The 16,286-nt window shown below is 35.9% G+C and overlaps 1 protein-coding gene across 1 annotated transcript; it reads right to left on the minus strand.

Moving 5' to 3' along the window:
- Nucleotides 1-138: 138 nt before the first annotated feature.
- LOC135159332 (V(D)J recombination-activating protein 1-like) lies at nt 139-8,023 on the minus strand. Its single transcript, XM_064115555.1, has 4 exons — nt 7,866-8,023; nt 4,547-4,740; nt 2,712-3,228; nt 139-2,345 (listed from the first exon to the last, which is right to left on the minus strand). The coding sequence occupies exons 2-4, from the start codon at nt 4,732-4,734 to the stop codon at nt 564-566; spliced, it is 2,487 nt and encodes an 828-aa protein (XP_063971625.1). The 5' UTR covers nt 4,735-4,740; nt 7,866-8,023; the 3' UTR covers nt 139-563.
- Between the last annotated feature and the right edge of the window lie 8,263 nt (nt 8,024-16,286).

Below are 16,286 nucleotides of genomic sequence, written 5' to 3' on the forward strand. Positions count from 1 at the left end.
GATAGGTTTGACTGGTCAAACATAAACATTAACTTTGACATGTTCACACATCCAAACTCATTTTGAAATTGTTATAATGGACATTTACTATTTAAATATGAGTTTGTATAGAATCCAATAAAATAACCACCCAAGTGTCTCTCTTTATGTACATGTATTGAAAAAAATGTTCCAAAATATTCTGAAAGAGGTGTAATTGCTGAGAATTGAGAAAAATGAGTAAAGCGTCATTACCAATAATAATAATAATAATACACTGTGATCATTCTTCAGCTTGCAGTAGATTTCATGATTTGACAAAGTTCAGTTTAGATCTTCAATGAAAGTGATCTTGGTGGTGAAAATTTGATACAACTTTTCAATCAGATTCATTACCCTCTTTTTGTATTGACTACATTGTACATAACCTCTCAAACAGATAAAAATTACATGTTTACTTCATGTATTTAAGAAAGCATCATATGAAAATTGGGTACCGGGTACTCAAAATTTCAATTCTGAATTGTTTTTTTTTTTTATTTATCAAAACCAAGCATGCATCTTCTTCCTAATTGTTTTTCTTCTCATGCATTTGAACAATGGATTGCACTATGCCCCAATTTCTGACATTTTGAACATGAATAGTCTCTTGATGTGACTTGAGCTATCCTACGAAGCTTAGGACTTGTGTACAGCCAATGAAACCAGATGACATCTCGAAGTGAAAGCATGGCACTTGATTTCCGTGAAAAATGGCGGCGCAAATCTCTAAATACCTTATTTGCACCTTCATTCCCCTCCCCACTTAGCCCGCCAATAGTTCCGGGTCCCTCCTCGTCTTCAAGTACCTCCTGGACATGCTCGATGAGCTTGTGAAGGTAGTTGGGCCAGCTGGCGTAAGTGAAGTGCTCATCTAATAGCCTCCCCATTCTGATGGCTTTCTCTTTGTAGGATGCGATGTCTTCCTTGCCAGGATGATGAGCCCTATAGACTTGGCGTACCTGTCGGAACAAGTGGAATATTTCTCCCATCTTTTCTCTCCTGTCACTGTCTGGAATGAGAGCTAGGACATGGCGCTGATTAGCTTCTTTGAAAAGCTGTCTAGCATAATTTCCTGGCATCATTAGCTTGGGTACTATGCCAAGTGTTTCATGTGCATGATCATCAAATGCCTTCTCAGCATGCTCGTATCCAGGCTTCAATGTCTCGGATATGGCCCAGCTTTGGATCCTTGCTACCTCACATATGATCAGTTTTTTGAAGAACGAACCCATATTGATATCTGCGTGGGTTGCATCAATCAGTTTTTGCTTCGGGCTGCTCTTGAGGACTGGGTAATCCTTGACTCCTTCAGCGATTTCGTTCAGTTCTGCTGCCGATTTCTTGTCAGGGTTGACTTGAACATAATTTGCCATATCCTTCATGTCCTCAAGAGTACGACAAATCTCGAAGCTTCCAACATTTTCTCTTGCGGTTTGCCTTGAGGCTGTGCACAATGTGCACAAGAATTTTGAACCACTTGCCTGCAGCCCACTCTCGGCACGGTCTAGCTTCTCGTCTATCATAGAATTGTAGAAAGACAGTTTGTGCCTCCTCCACCAATTTCCTACATTAACTGACATAACTTTATCCTTCATTACTTCCCTCTCATGCTCCATTAGGTCCAACATAAGAATGGAGGAAGCATGATTATTCTCGTCCCCTATAGCTTCTACAAGAGGTCTTGTTATCAGGACAGAGTTCGGGTCCTTTGGCTCGTAAACAGTACATCTTTTCCCTTGCAAAACTACTTCGCATTTAATGACGGCGAATGCAGCCCTAAATGCCTTGTCTGGCAGAATCCTGTCTCCCTTCTCCTTGATGATGGAGACATCACCCATGCCATCTGCTCCATCTTTCACCATCGTCAGTATCAGCGGATCATCACCCTTTTCCAGTCCACATGATGCTAATCCGAGGGCAATATCTTCATCCAATTCTTCAAGGGTCTTTGCCAAGGCATGAGAATAAGGCCATTGTACCCCCTTGAAGTTCGGAACAGGAACTTCGAGCTCATTGTGCAGCTCCCCTCCTATCGGCAATGGTTCGAAGTTAATGTTCCCGTACTCGTTGGAGTCGGACCACCTGCCTCCTTTGACAGGTGTATGCTGTATTAGCTCAGCTCCCCCTTCAAGTCTAAAACGCACACTCCCTGGCATGTATGTTTTTTCTGCCTCGTCAAGAACATGAGGTGGCTTCAATACATCCTTCATCTGAGCATACTGCTCCTTGTATCGATTTTTAGATGTCATGGTGGTGACCCGCATAGCAAGGCATTGCTCGACAGTCATTTCCATTGAAAGTTCATCATTCCATGATGCCATAACCTGCAAGGAATATAAAAATAAAATACATATAATTAGAATAGCAAATATATATAAAGATCAATTCATAGCTTTTATCCTACTTCTTTAATACAGGTTTTTTATATATATTTTTTTACAGAATGACAGGGCATTGTTCTCAAATTTTTTCACACTCCAAATTTCTTCCAAAACATTGAGCTTTACATAAGAATTTGAATTAATGAATAATTTGTAATATAGAATAAAAATGAATCTTAACATTGTGCCATACTATAATATAGGGACACTGATGCATTCTTTAATCCGGTCCCATCAACTGCTGTACTTGTATACATACTGCATTATTGAAATTATTTCAAAAAGGAGATAATTAGATGACAAACTCACTTCTTTAAGGCGCTGATCTCCTGACTCTCTTAGACTGTCAGAGAGAAGAAAGTACAAGACGTCTGTCTTATCTTCTTTTCGTTTAAGGCAGAAGTCGGCCACTGAGTCAGCGATGTCACTTGTCCTCTTTCTGGCATACTCCCTCCCAACATTTCTTAGGCTGGTTTTAGCGCTCCAAACTCGTTTAGCTCCATCGATTTTTGATCCTGGGTCTGGAACACTTTGAGTGAACGGCTGATAGGATGTTGAGGGGCCTTGGTCATCAACAGGTGTATCCGAAGAAAATAGAGTCCTTGTCACAGATACAATGCTTGGTTCCAATTCTGAAGGTGCTGATGTGGACGTTGGCTGCACTGCAGGCATTGGTACCTCTGGCTGAATGGACTGAAGGTACTTTGAATATGTGTCGCAAACATGGCACTGGCGCTGATGATGACTGAAGTAGCATAGTGCAGGCAATACTCCAGTAAATACCTTGCCACTCTGCAAGCTTTTGAATGCTCTTGTCACAGTCATCCTGGAATGTAAAATGAAACAAAATTCATAACCACTTTGCAGAATTATGAAACTGATTATAACAAACCAATTTGTTAAAATATCTTTTTTTTCCAAATTTTTTTAAAGTATTTTTTCAATGAAATTTTTTAAAAAAAAAAAGCTTCTAAATTGTCTAAAACATGTAAAAAAACACTTTTGGGAATTTTTTTTCCCCAATTGTTTTGTACACAATTCTTTTTTTTTTCCAAAAATTTTCAAAGTATTTTTCCCCATATGTTTTGTACACAATTTTTTTCCCAAATTTTTTTGAAGTATTTTTTCAATGAAACTTTTTTTTTTAAAAAAGCTTCTAAATTGTCTAAAACATGTAAAAAAAAACTTTTGGGAATTTTTTTTCCCCATATGTTTTGTACACAATTTTTTTCCCAAATTTTTTTGAAGTATTTTTTCAATGAAACTTTTTTTTTAAAAAAAGCTTCCAAATTGTCTAAAACATGTAAAAAAACACTTTTGGGAATTTTTTTTTCCCCAATTGTTTTGTACACAATTCTTTTTTTTTCCAAAATTTTTCAAAGTATTTTTCCCCATATGTTTTGTACACAATTTTTTTCCCAAATTTTTTTAGTAATAATAATTCATATTTGCACAATAGTATACATGTAGGTACCAGGGTGTTTCATACATGTAAAGCCGTTCTTAAAGTTATGCACGACTTTACGAACGACTGGAACATGTTCTACTACATAGGGATTTATCATATACATGTAACACAAGAAATGGTCACCAGTCGTGCGTAAAGTCATTCGTAACTTACGAAAAGCTTTATGAAACGGGCCCAGGTAAAGAAATAACAAAGGATTTAATGTCTGTGTCAGTTAAATACAGAATGCTAATGAGAAAAAAGCAAACCAATGTAGTTTACATATAGATTATAAATGGTTTCAGCACTTTACCCGCATACGTGTGTATCAGCAGGGGGGGGGGGTGGGCAGTGAAATTTATTGCTGTACACACGCATGACCAAATCATTTCCAAACACCCCCTATAAAACAAGTTTTTCTCTGTGTGCAAACTAACCCCCTAAACAAGTTTTTAGTGGGCTTTATTAACACATTTTGGCCCCTAAATAAGCTGTTGCCAGAATATGATCCCAGGAAAAAGCTTGGGGAGAAAACATACCGGTACCCTAAACATGTTTGGCTAGTCTTAAAAAAACAGCATAGGCCCACCCTAAATACGTTTGACCCAAACATGAGCAATTTTCAAAAATCAGAAGAGTGAATTTGGGACTTCAGTTTTTCAGTTTATATATGAAAGAAACTCAATGATGTACTGACCTGCACTTGTTACATATGGATTGTGGGTGAGTGCCTTTTTGATCTCCGTGAATGTCCAACTTGTAGAGAGCCAAGAGAGCTTCTGCATACTTCTTCACACTTGACATATTCTTGGGTGAAGAAATCACTTGGGCACATACTCTGCACAGCTTGGACAGAGCACTTGCATGCTGTGTAGATTCCTCCATGTCAAACTAAAGAAAAGAAAATGAAATAACATGTAAATACAATAAGTCATTAACTTTCATCTGGTACAGAGAGCAATGAAATTATTTTGCCAAATGAAAGGGAACAATTTTGTCTAATAAATTTGATAAGCATTTTAAGGTAATAAGAGAATAGCTATCAACTACGTTCTACAGTTCTATTACAAAAAATCTGCATTGCGAAAAGACTTTCTTCTTCGAAAAAAAGGGTGCAAATTTTGATGCGATATGAGGAAAATTATTCCCTGAAAAATGTTATTCCCTACTTTTAGTCAAAGGACAAGGTTCCAGGCTTCTGAATATGGGAAAGGTACCCCATCCCTAAGTTCTTTTTATATAAGAGCTCTTGGAAAAATTACTTACGAATGCAACTTCATCCCCCCCCCAAAAAAAAAATAAATAAATTGTTCCACAAACAACAACTCTGTATAAATATTGATGAAGTGGAAATTGAAATTTATGTAAAAATATATGTAATTATATATTCTTAACTTCAAAATGATGCAAATCTACATAAAATACAAAACAAAATTTCATCGAATCCGGATTACATTGTTCTGCAAAATACTATTTTCTTATGAATTGTTGTTGTTTTAGCTCATATGGCAGCTATCATTCAGCAGTGAATATTTGCGCCTTGATGTTGTCAAGTTAAGTCTTCTTTAGTCAACTTCAGTCTTCACAAAGGTGGCGAGGATAGAGAGCATACAAAACAAACAATACAATGACTTGTGTATGAATTTGATGTCCCACTTGTTGATCAAAGTATCAGTTTCATAGTATATCCCTGCAGACTAGGTAAACTTTACATTAAAAAAATCAATTTCTTGGGGGGCACTAAGCATCGTAATGTAGTTCTCACAATTGATCAGTTAGAATGGTTCTGTAATATTGGTGTATATGCAAAGCTGACAGTGTGGGGGCAATATCACAATTACAAAGCCCACTGGGAGATTGAAAAGACTAAGAGCTACATGTAGTATGGAAAATGACAAGGAAAGTAACCCCCCCCCCTAAATACTGTACACTGTATGTAGATCTAGTTAGAAAGATGGATTGAAATGTAAAGGCCACCCCAGAAAAAAAATGAAAGAACATACAGGAGAAAATGGAGAATAGATATAGGTGAGGAAACGGCACATACACAAAAATTAAAGGAAAGAAAAAATGGTGGGGGGGGGGGGGTCTTCAATTTCAAGGAAGACTTTGAAAGAAATGCCTAAAAAGAAATAATGAGGTACAGAGTATAAAAAAGATACTTATATGAATCATCACTTGTTGAATATAGCATGAAGAAAGTGGAAAGTAAAGATGCAGACATGTATGAAAAGAAAGAGAAATTAAAAATGAATGGGTAGATTTAAAGAAACAATCAGAAAGATGTGAACTTCTTTGTGGAGAGCTGTAAATGAATACATGACATGCATGTAATACAGAGCTGGAGCTCTTGGATGGAGGGAAAAGAAAGGAGAAAATAAAATTTGTAAGATACCAGGTATTTAATCGTGAAAAAAAAAAAATGCTGGAACAAAGTGACAGAATATAAAGTCAAACTCAATGCAAAATAAAATTGGAGAGGCATAATTGAGAAACAAAAACATTAATGACAATTAATATGAATAAGAAAACAGAAATTGCAAAAAAAAAAATGGAAAGAACAAAATGGTAAATAGAAAAAAAAGATAGAAGAATCCAAGTAAGATAATTGCAAATAATAAAACCTAACAAATATAAAATTAAACCAAAAGCAAAGATGATTTAAAAATAGGAAAAGGCTAATGACAGAATAACTGAGAAGTTCTTACAGAAAACTTAACCCCCTCGAAATCGTAAATAAGAAAATGACCCGAAGACAGGATGAAAATTAGAAATGAACAAAATCAAAAATATGAAACCGAAGACAAAAACTATGAAAAATAAGAAAACTAATGATAGTATTGAAAAATAAAACAAAATAATGAATATTGAATTATCCCTGCAGGTGAGAAAAAAGAATTCAGAATTTCCTGTTCAGAAGTTCCAGGAAACTAAAGATTGAAAATTTGAAACTATGATTTATGAAATGAAAGCAGAAAAGTTACCAACTTTTTGGAATATGATGAGAATAGTATACCCTATACAAATAAATCAATAATTTATAAGTTTAAAATGAGGTTATAAACTTTAATCCATTAAGTCCCAGAGTCTACGTAACTTTCAATAGATCTACATTTACTCCATTTATCTTAAAAGCCAAATTCTTACCAACTTAATCCATAAGGCTTAATTGAGAGGCATAAAAAAACAACTACCGCGGTAGTTGTTTTTTTATACCGGTAGACCTAGCAAAAATAAAGAGAAAATGAGATAATAAAGTCTAACTTGACCCTACATGTAGATAATTTTAGAGTCTACTCCAATTATAATTAAAGACCTCAAGTGCATTTGTTTATAGTCATGATAGTTACCACTACACTAACACTATTTTTTTCTTTTGTTCATCTAACCAACTTGCAACTTTAACATGCATACAATTTAAACTAAAGTCCCAGTCCCCTGGCCCTGTATTATTTGAGTAAAAAATTCAAAAGTGAGACTGGGAAGAGGTAACAAAAAAGAAAAATATCTAGCCAAAAATAAAGAGAAAGTAAAAATGAAACTTGTTTCATAAAGATAATGATGTGAGCCAAGTAAAAAAAACTAAGAGTAAAAAAAAATCTGCCACTGCATGTGACTGCAGTATGCATAATATGCTGCACATTACACCAATCCATATACCGTAGTATACTATAAATAGCTCACTCAGCTCACATCACAGGACGAAACGAAAAGCCATTGGAATTTTTCTTTGTTTATGACTTATGTATCAAGGTCGCCCAGTTCAGCGAACTTTCAGCATGGCCGGTTCGTGTTGCGTCATCACGATCACGTGACTAATGCCCCCAGTCCGATCGCACAAATGACAAGGTTCGATCATCAAAATTTCCATATAGTTCATGCATATTCATGCGACGATAATTTATAGTACAACTACACTGCTTTGTTTGTACACACACGCTCTCGCAGGATTCTACAGATTACGATGGTATACCGACGCAGTTTCCTACTCAAAACACATTTAAATGACAACTTACCAAACTTCAACTTTCGTCAAGATATCGGCTCCTTATTTGCTGATTCTGTCGATGCTTCAAAAATACTGGAAAAATCCAAAAAAGAGCAATTCTCAGGTGAGTTTGGTAGCAGATGAAAGCGTGTCGCGAGATCTTCCAAGATGGCGAATCGTGATTCTGATCACTTGAATCACATGCGCATGCGCTCCAATTTCATTCATAAAAATCGGCAAGCTATCGTAAACGAACTCCGTCATTTTAATGAGATGGCTGCTCCGCCCTCTACGGTGAAAGGCGCTCTATACGTTCTACGTGATTTGCCATTGTGCGAGGCCGACCTCCGACGAGTCCGAGGCAGCTGGCAGGCCGAAAACCGATGGATCACGGAGAGCGAGCGACTCAGCCTCTCAGGTCTCAGCCCAGGGCCAGACTCAGTCAGTTCCTCAGCCTCACCAGCTCCGGCAGTTCCTCTGACAAATTCAAATTGATTCACGTCCTCTTGGTTAGCTTTCTTGCTGGCTTTGGTGAAGCTTTGAACCCTTATTCAACATGAGAGGTACATACTATATTTAAACATTTTATTGACAAATCTCATGAGTTTTGGCTCTTCCGAATTACTTCTGAGATTTTCACGCGCATATTATTACGCAATCACTATTGTCGACATGGATAGATACTGGGCGCTAGCTGGCGCCATTCACATTTTTTTAATAAACAGTGGAGGTGCCGCCGTGGCCGAGTGGTCTAGGCGCCTGGCTATACATTGAAAGTCCGGTGTTCGATCCCAGGCCGCGGCACCTATGCCCGTGAGCAAGGCATTTAATCTACAATGTTCTTTTATCCTGCTTTCAAATAAATGGAAATGCTATATGCATTATTGGTAACTCGGTGTGCACTTGTTTGTAAAAAAAAAAACCTTTCGTCGTCTTTGTTTTACCTTTCTTTGACTTTGTTTAAGAAAATTATTTATTGGTATATATGCACATAAAAATTGACCAGCAGCACAAGCTGAAAGGGTCAATTTACAAAAATTCATGAAGTAGAATATACAAATATAACAAAGCAAATGAATAAAAACGTAATTACAGTATTCTACGTCAAAACTTATCTCCAATTAAAAGATGTATCTCATTAATAAAAGTTTGAGAAAGAGAGAAATAAGCAAAGGGGAGGAGGGAGAGAGAAGAAGAAGAGAGGGAGAGAAATGAGAGTAATGGAAAGAAAGAGAGGGAGAGAGGGAGTATGTCCTCCAAATAGAAAGAGAAAATTGAGTGAGGTAGAGAGAAAAACAGAAAGTGGTGAAGAAGTGGAGAGTGACATGGAAAACATAGAAGCCAAAATACCGTCAATTATGATTGACACTACATAAAGATATGAATATCCTATATGAGATACAAAATGATTTATATATATAAATAGATTCAACATAAGAACAAGTAGTATAATACATTTTAGCAAGACAATAACTGTAACCATTTCAAATTTTTCATGTACGTAGGCAAATTATCAGCTGACCTAATCTATATTGATTTAATCAGCTCTTTGTGAATGTTTAAATGAAATTCCATTGCATACAAAATGTACCGCAATCATTCATCTGATTCAGATTGTCCCTATACGCCTTTAAGTCATAACCATCCTATACTCATGGTGGATTTTTAACAGGGTATTATGTCCAGCACAATGGTGCTATCTTTTAAAGAAACCTTGTGTGGTGTTCTGCAAGGCTCGGTTCTCGGACCAACTTTATTGTTAATACATTGTATATATAAATGACTTAGCAAGAGCATCAAAATATTTAAAATTATCGATTATTTGCGGATGACTCAAATATTTTTCATTCATTCATTCCCCTTAAATCAAAATGAAATAAATTTAACTTAAATAACAGACAATTTACAAATTGTTACCAAATGGTGCGATGCAAACAAAATATCAATTAGGCCTAACACAAAATAAAAAAAATACATGGTGATAAACCCCTGAAGAAGGTGATTTTTACGAAGGGTTCAGTTGACCTGAAAGTCGACGCTACGTACATGTATATTGGTATATTGATCTTTGCTCTGGAATGAACATGATCAAGAAAGTTACCCTAGTACTTCGCAAGAAAATAGGAATTATTTATAGGATTGGAAATAATGTACCACAGTGTATAATGTTATATAATGCTTTTCTTCAGCCACACATATATCATTACGGACTTGAGGTTTGGGGCTGTGCCTATACCCGTACCTGAATAGAATATTAATCATTCAAAAGGTGGCTGAAAGGGCAATCACCTTTAAATTTAGAACACATTCCAGTCCTTTGTCAAGAAACTTAATATCCTTGACATTTTTAAATTACATAAATTTCAGTCTGATAACAACGTTTGTATACAACATCCTCATCTTCTTACTGATTATCTCCAGTACTTCACACATCCAGAGGCGTCGATCCTGGGGGGGCAGGGGGGGGGGGCGATCGCCCCACCAATGAAAATATTGGGGGGGCAAACATATCGTTTTGCCCCCCCCCCCAATAATTCCGCATGTGCAAAAATAAAATAATGAGATTATAATGTTACACAGAAATCAGCAAGCGAGATTGAAATACACAACTCGTTCTTTATCTAAAATCGTGCTCAAAATGTCTGCTTTTCAAATTGGAATATAAAATTTTTCAGCTCGCGCTTCGCGCTCGCATCATTTTTTTGGCAAAAACCCATACTTTTCGTTATTAAATAGGTGAAATATTGTCCCCTTTTCAGTTCTTAACCTCAAAAGAACTCCTGCTTCGATTTGCAACAATCTTTTGTTGGATATATATCTTGTTCTTTATTAAAAACGTCCATTAAACTGTCATTTTTTCAGTTAGAAATGTCAAAATTTTCAGCTTGCGCTTCGCATCTATTGTTCATTTAAATACCCATCTTAATTATTGGTACTCAAAACGCTTAGAATATCAAGCTTTCAGGTCAGAATATAAATAAATTTCAGCTCGCTCTCGGCACTCTCATTATCTGTTAGTGAGATACATGTCATCCTCATGAGTTACTACAAAAAGTCCTAAACAGGTACCTTTTTCCCGTTTCCAGGTCAGTATACTAAAAAAATTCAGCTCGCGCTTCGCGCTCGCATATTAATTTGTTGGTGAAATATGTGTCTCTTTCTCATGAATCATGTACATATATATATATATATATATGTAGGCCTATATATATATATAGGCCTATGTCTATGTGTGTGTGGGGGGGGGGGTGGTTTGTTCATTTTGTGTGATCGAACGCCTTTGGAACGTTGATTTATGATTTTGCCCCCCCCCCCCCCCCCAATCTGAAAAACGGATCGACGCCCCTGCACACATCAATATAGAACAAAACAGAAGGAAAATAAATAGTCTAGTACTTCTGATAGTGCATACATACAGAACACCATGAACACGGGAAAAGATCAATCGCATTTTGTGGATATGAAACGTGGAATAATATATCAAAAAACATAAAATGTAAGACATCAGTTAATCCCTTTCAAAAAGCACTAAAGAAGAAACTAATGCAAGAATTGAATGAAAATGACTAAACTGTTTCTATAGTCATGTAAGAATGTAGATATGTTTTCTTTTCTTTTTATTTACTATTATAGATTTAGCATGTATCCATTTATTTATGCAGTATATTGTAAAGGGTGCCACACCCAACAGCTTTCACTGTCTTGTGGTCCCCTTTTGCTAAAGATATTATCTTCTTGTTTGTGCAGTACATCAATAACATCTTTGTATTTATATATATACATATATATATGTGTGTGAAGTTATACATGTACAACAGCTTTGGCAACTCTTTTATTTAAATATTGTAAAGAAATTGATGAAGAGAACATGGCAGGCGTTAGGTTAAATCAAGGTTCCCCAGAGCTATCTACCCTTTGGAAAAATTGGTGATGCCGAAAAAATGTCTCTTTTTCCAAAGGGTAGATAGCTCTGGGGAACCTTGATTTAAGCTATGCCTGCCATTGTTCTCTTCATCCATTTCTTTACATATATATTTCATAATAAAGTTTCAATTTTAACTTCGTTCGTTCGTTCGTTCGAAAGAAAGGATGATCCGGGATCTCTCTGATCAGGCTCTCCCTTTTTTTTTTCTTTTTTTTTTCTTTCTTTATTTCTCCTTTGCTTTCTTTCATTTTTTTTGTTTCTCTCTTTCTTTTTCTCTTTTTGTTTTTATCCCCTATCCTCTATTTTGCCACCTGGTAAATGATTTTATATTTATTTATTTATTTAATAATTTTTATTCTTATTTTATTTTATTTATTTATTTATTTATTATTATTATTATTATTATTATTATTATTATTTTTTTTTTTTTTTTTGGGGGGGGGGGGGGGGTATTTGTCAAACCCCATACCCCCCTCTATAAACGGCCCTGCATGGCCCCTCTATAGGCTGTAACTTCAGGCCCTTACATATATACCACTCAGATGGCGTGCACCGCCTGTAATTTTGTTTTCCTCGGACACAATAATTTTTCTTCCCATTCCAAAGGGTTCCAAAACAATTGATCCGATGGTCACTTACTTCGTTTCCATTGACATTTCCTTATATTTGTTGATTTTATATAATTCTACCTTATTTTCTGTTTCTATTTTGTCCTCTTTCTTCTCTTGCCGGAGAAAATGTGCATATATTGTTTTTTCTTCTTGAAGATTTAAAAAAAAAAGTGAAAAATGGAAAATCAAAATGGAGAGTTGCAAAAGATTCTTATATACGTTGCAAAATCGAACCCTTATTGAACCCTGGAATTAACCTAGATACAAAATTCTGCCCATTGTTCCGTTATAATTTCAAAGATAGAGAATTGTTCTAATAAACTCAGAGAGACCCGCCAAGTTTACCCTGACAAAGAGTCTTTTGTAAAAATAGCAGAAGAAAGATATTGGTAAAGAATTGAGGAAAAGCCCAATCCATCAAAGATTAATAAAAATTATAAGAAGTTGATTATTATTTTTATTTCTGACATCATTATGTGAGCAGCTTTCCACGAATCGTGAATGTAAATTCAATAAAATGCAATTTTCTCAAAGAGTTGTGAATAGATTTTATTGTATCTTAAGTACATCAACAAACAATCATTTCACACCAGTTTCTGAAAGAAAAACATTTTCGTCATGCTTCTTGAGTTCCTCGATCCAGTCTGGAGAACATGGTCATGGATAAAAAGAAATTTATGCATTTTATAACAAATATGGGGCAGGCCGGGCAGCGTATTTTTTATTTACACCACTGCTCCGCCAAAATTCCTAGAAATTCGAAAGAAACGGCTCGCAGGCAAGTCTAATCTGTGCGCTCAAGCAAAGCTCTCGGATCGTTCTCGCGTTAGATTTGGGTTAAATTCTCCTTTGCAAGTTGAATTTATATCCAAAACCAATCATCCTGTTACCACATTATTTTCTAAAGGTTATTGTTGATATTACGAAAAAGGGTTCCAAAAACCATTTGAGTTTGTAACAGAGCTGATATGTGATTTTGTATTGAAAATGAATATGTACAAGATATTGTCTAGTGATATTGAGCCAATTAAGTGCTGAAAGAATGTGTGAGGGTCCTTGTTATGCACAACTGGTATAGTGCACTTGTTGGACAAAGTTCAGTAGTATAGCTGTGATAAATGACTGAGAAAGATGAAAAAAGAGGGGAAAGGGGTTGGGAGTGAGAAGGAATGATAAAAACGTTTGAGGAAAATTGGACAACTATAAAAGAAAGGGGAAATCACAAGACAAATTGCCAATTTTATGAAGTCATGGATGCACCACTAACCATTTGTTTTGTTTACAAATGTATTTATACTGCAAAATTCTTTATTTTACCAATCACATGATTTTTTTTTCAGAACTCGAATCAAGTTCGTCGCCCAAATAAAGTAAAGGAGAATGCTGGAGAGAGCGAGAGAGAGAGGATGAGTGCTGAAGAGATGAGGGGAAAATTTTAAACGAAGCTATAGATAGTCGAGTCTGCAGCTATAAGAACCCTAGTTCATTGTTCAATGCATCTGCATGAATATCTGGAGGTGCCATAACTGCGAACAAAATGATCATACGATTCCTACACATGTAGGAATTAATATGTAATGCAAGCGGATTAGGTCCCAACAAACTCAACGCTTTTTAAAAGCTGCATATCTTATTCATATATTGAAATAAGGTTTGTTTTGAATAAGTAAGTTAAATCATGGACCGACTACGGTTAAATCAAGGAGATACGAACGTTATGGCCAACGTGTTAGACTCTGGCGCGAGCCGTTTCTATGGCGTTTTTCAATATTTTGGCGGAGCAGTGGTGTAAATAAAAAATACGCGGCCGGTGTACCGGCGGATCCTGCGCCTGGCAGATACTGTTCTAGGCACCAAATCCGCCGGCGGATATGGTTCTCCTCCGGCGGATTCAGTACCAAAAAAGGCCACTCCCTTCGGAAGATTCGGAAGATATCGTTCTTGCGCTATCGCGATATCCTTCATTCATCACGTTCACACGTCATGCATGCACGCGCTGTGCGGTTGGGGTCCGGAATTTCTTGATATCAAAGCCATTTAAACCTCGCAGATTGCCGCTATTTTAATCAAATCGCGGGCATGTACAGGATATAGCTTTTACACAACACATTTATTCAACCCAGTTGCGTAATGAACCAAATATTTTGAGGGGCAAAACATAGTAATGTGGGAAAAATCTGTAAAAAGTCGCAAAGCGATCGAGCTGGAAAAAAAATGCCTTTTGAAATTAAATTCTAATTATGTAATTGATTTTTTTCATTAGATTCAGCAACTAACATTGTTTCCATTCATTTCATTATACCTTGTCTCCTTTAATTCATTTTATTTCTCTTGGGTGTGGAACCAAGACCCCCCCCCCCCCCCGGCGCATGTGCAGTAATTGAACGTGATTGTGAACGGGAAGCGTTATAGAGCAATTTGAGGTTCAGTATAAATGAAGAGCCCCTACTGTGTGGGGTCTGGGGCAAAGCCCCGGTAGTTTATTTACATAAAATTTAGCTAGCTTATATAGCACAATGTTGTATGCAGTCCATCTTTCTTCCCGCTCTTTAATTTCAATCATCGGAAGCCCGGTCGTGTTATTTTTTTTCTTGTCCCTTTTCTTTGTTTTCCAAAAATTAGCTTTTGACTAATTGCATTTTACCTTCGTTTCGCGCTATTGTTTGCCATTTTGTCATCTTTTAATTTATTTCACACCGTGCTATTGCATTACATATGCCTGTTTTGGAATGATTTGTTCTTTCTCAAATGTTCTTCTTTCGTTCATTTTCCCGATTTCCTTCCTTTTCCATTAAAAAGGGTTTTTTTCTTCGTTTTCTTTTCACTTTTTCCTTTCCTTTTCCCCTCATTCCCCTTTCCCTTTCTTTCTCCCTCCTTTTTTTCCTTTCCCGTTTTTCTTTTATTCCTGGTTAAATCCGCCAGGGGGCAACTCCCCCCCCCCCGCCTGTTACGTCATGAATGATCCATTAGGTGGACTGATGATGTCACATCTCCACTTGTTCTTTTGTAATTTATTATATGAAATTAGGTTTATTCAAATTTTTTCCTCCAAGAACTAGAAAATTTGGATTGACAAATGATTTAGTGCATTAGATATTTATTGCTGCAACTTATTTCATTATAAGGGAGACATATTATTCACACAAGTATGAAATAAATGAAAAAAATATGGTTTTGTGTGATAACATAAGAAAACGGAAAATGGGGATGTGACATCATCAGCCCAACTAATGAATATTCATGATGACTGTTTTCACAAAATATTGCTTAACTTTAAACTTCAATAACTTTATTATTTGTTTTCCGATTTTGATGAAATTTTCTGCATTTTGCTCAGTGAATTCTACTCTATGTATTTAGATATTAATATTTTCAGCCCGGACCATCCCTTTAATTCAGATTCCTTAACAAAAATATTGAAAAAAAAGGAATAAAAAAAAAACAAATAAAAAAAATACATGACAAATTAAAGATAGGCCTACAATAAACTACATAAGATATTAATCATGTTTTGAAATTCTTTTTTAAATGTTTGTTTGAAAAATGTTTTCACAAAAAATTAGCACTCTACAAGCAATAATATGAGTTAACAGCAATATATATTCATAAACTAATTTGCCTCATTTATTTTGAAATTATGAAGTTTTAACTCGTTGAAAATCTGTAGTTTTATAAAAACCATGCATAGGCCTATATGGGGGTACAAATTTTCGCCAGTCTGGCAAACTTACACTAATCATGGTGTGAAAAAGCACAGTTAAAGATATTGATGCATACTGCGGACTGAAAGTAGTATAAATTTTCACGTAGGGCCTACAAAACAAAATGATGAAAATTTCATCAAAATCTGATAATAATAAATAGCAAAGTTTTGGCGCATGTGCCAGGTCTATGTATACATGATATATCGAGT

Source organism: Lytechinus pictus, unplaced genomic scaffold (assembly GCF_037042905.1).
Source record: "Lytechinus pictus isolate F3 Inbred unplaced genomic scaffold, Lp3.0 scaffold_233, whole genome shotgun sequence".
Taxonomy (NCBI): domain Eukaryota; kingdom Metazoa; phylum Echinodermata; class Echinoidea; order Temnopleuroida; family Toxopneustidae; genus Lytechinus; species Lytechinus pictus.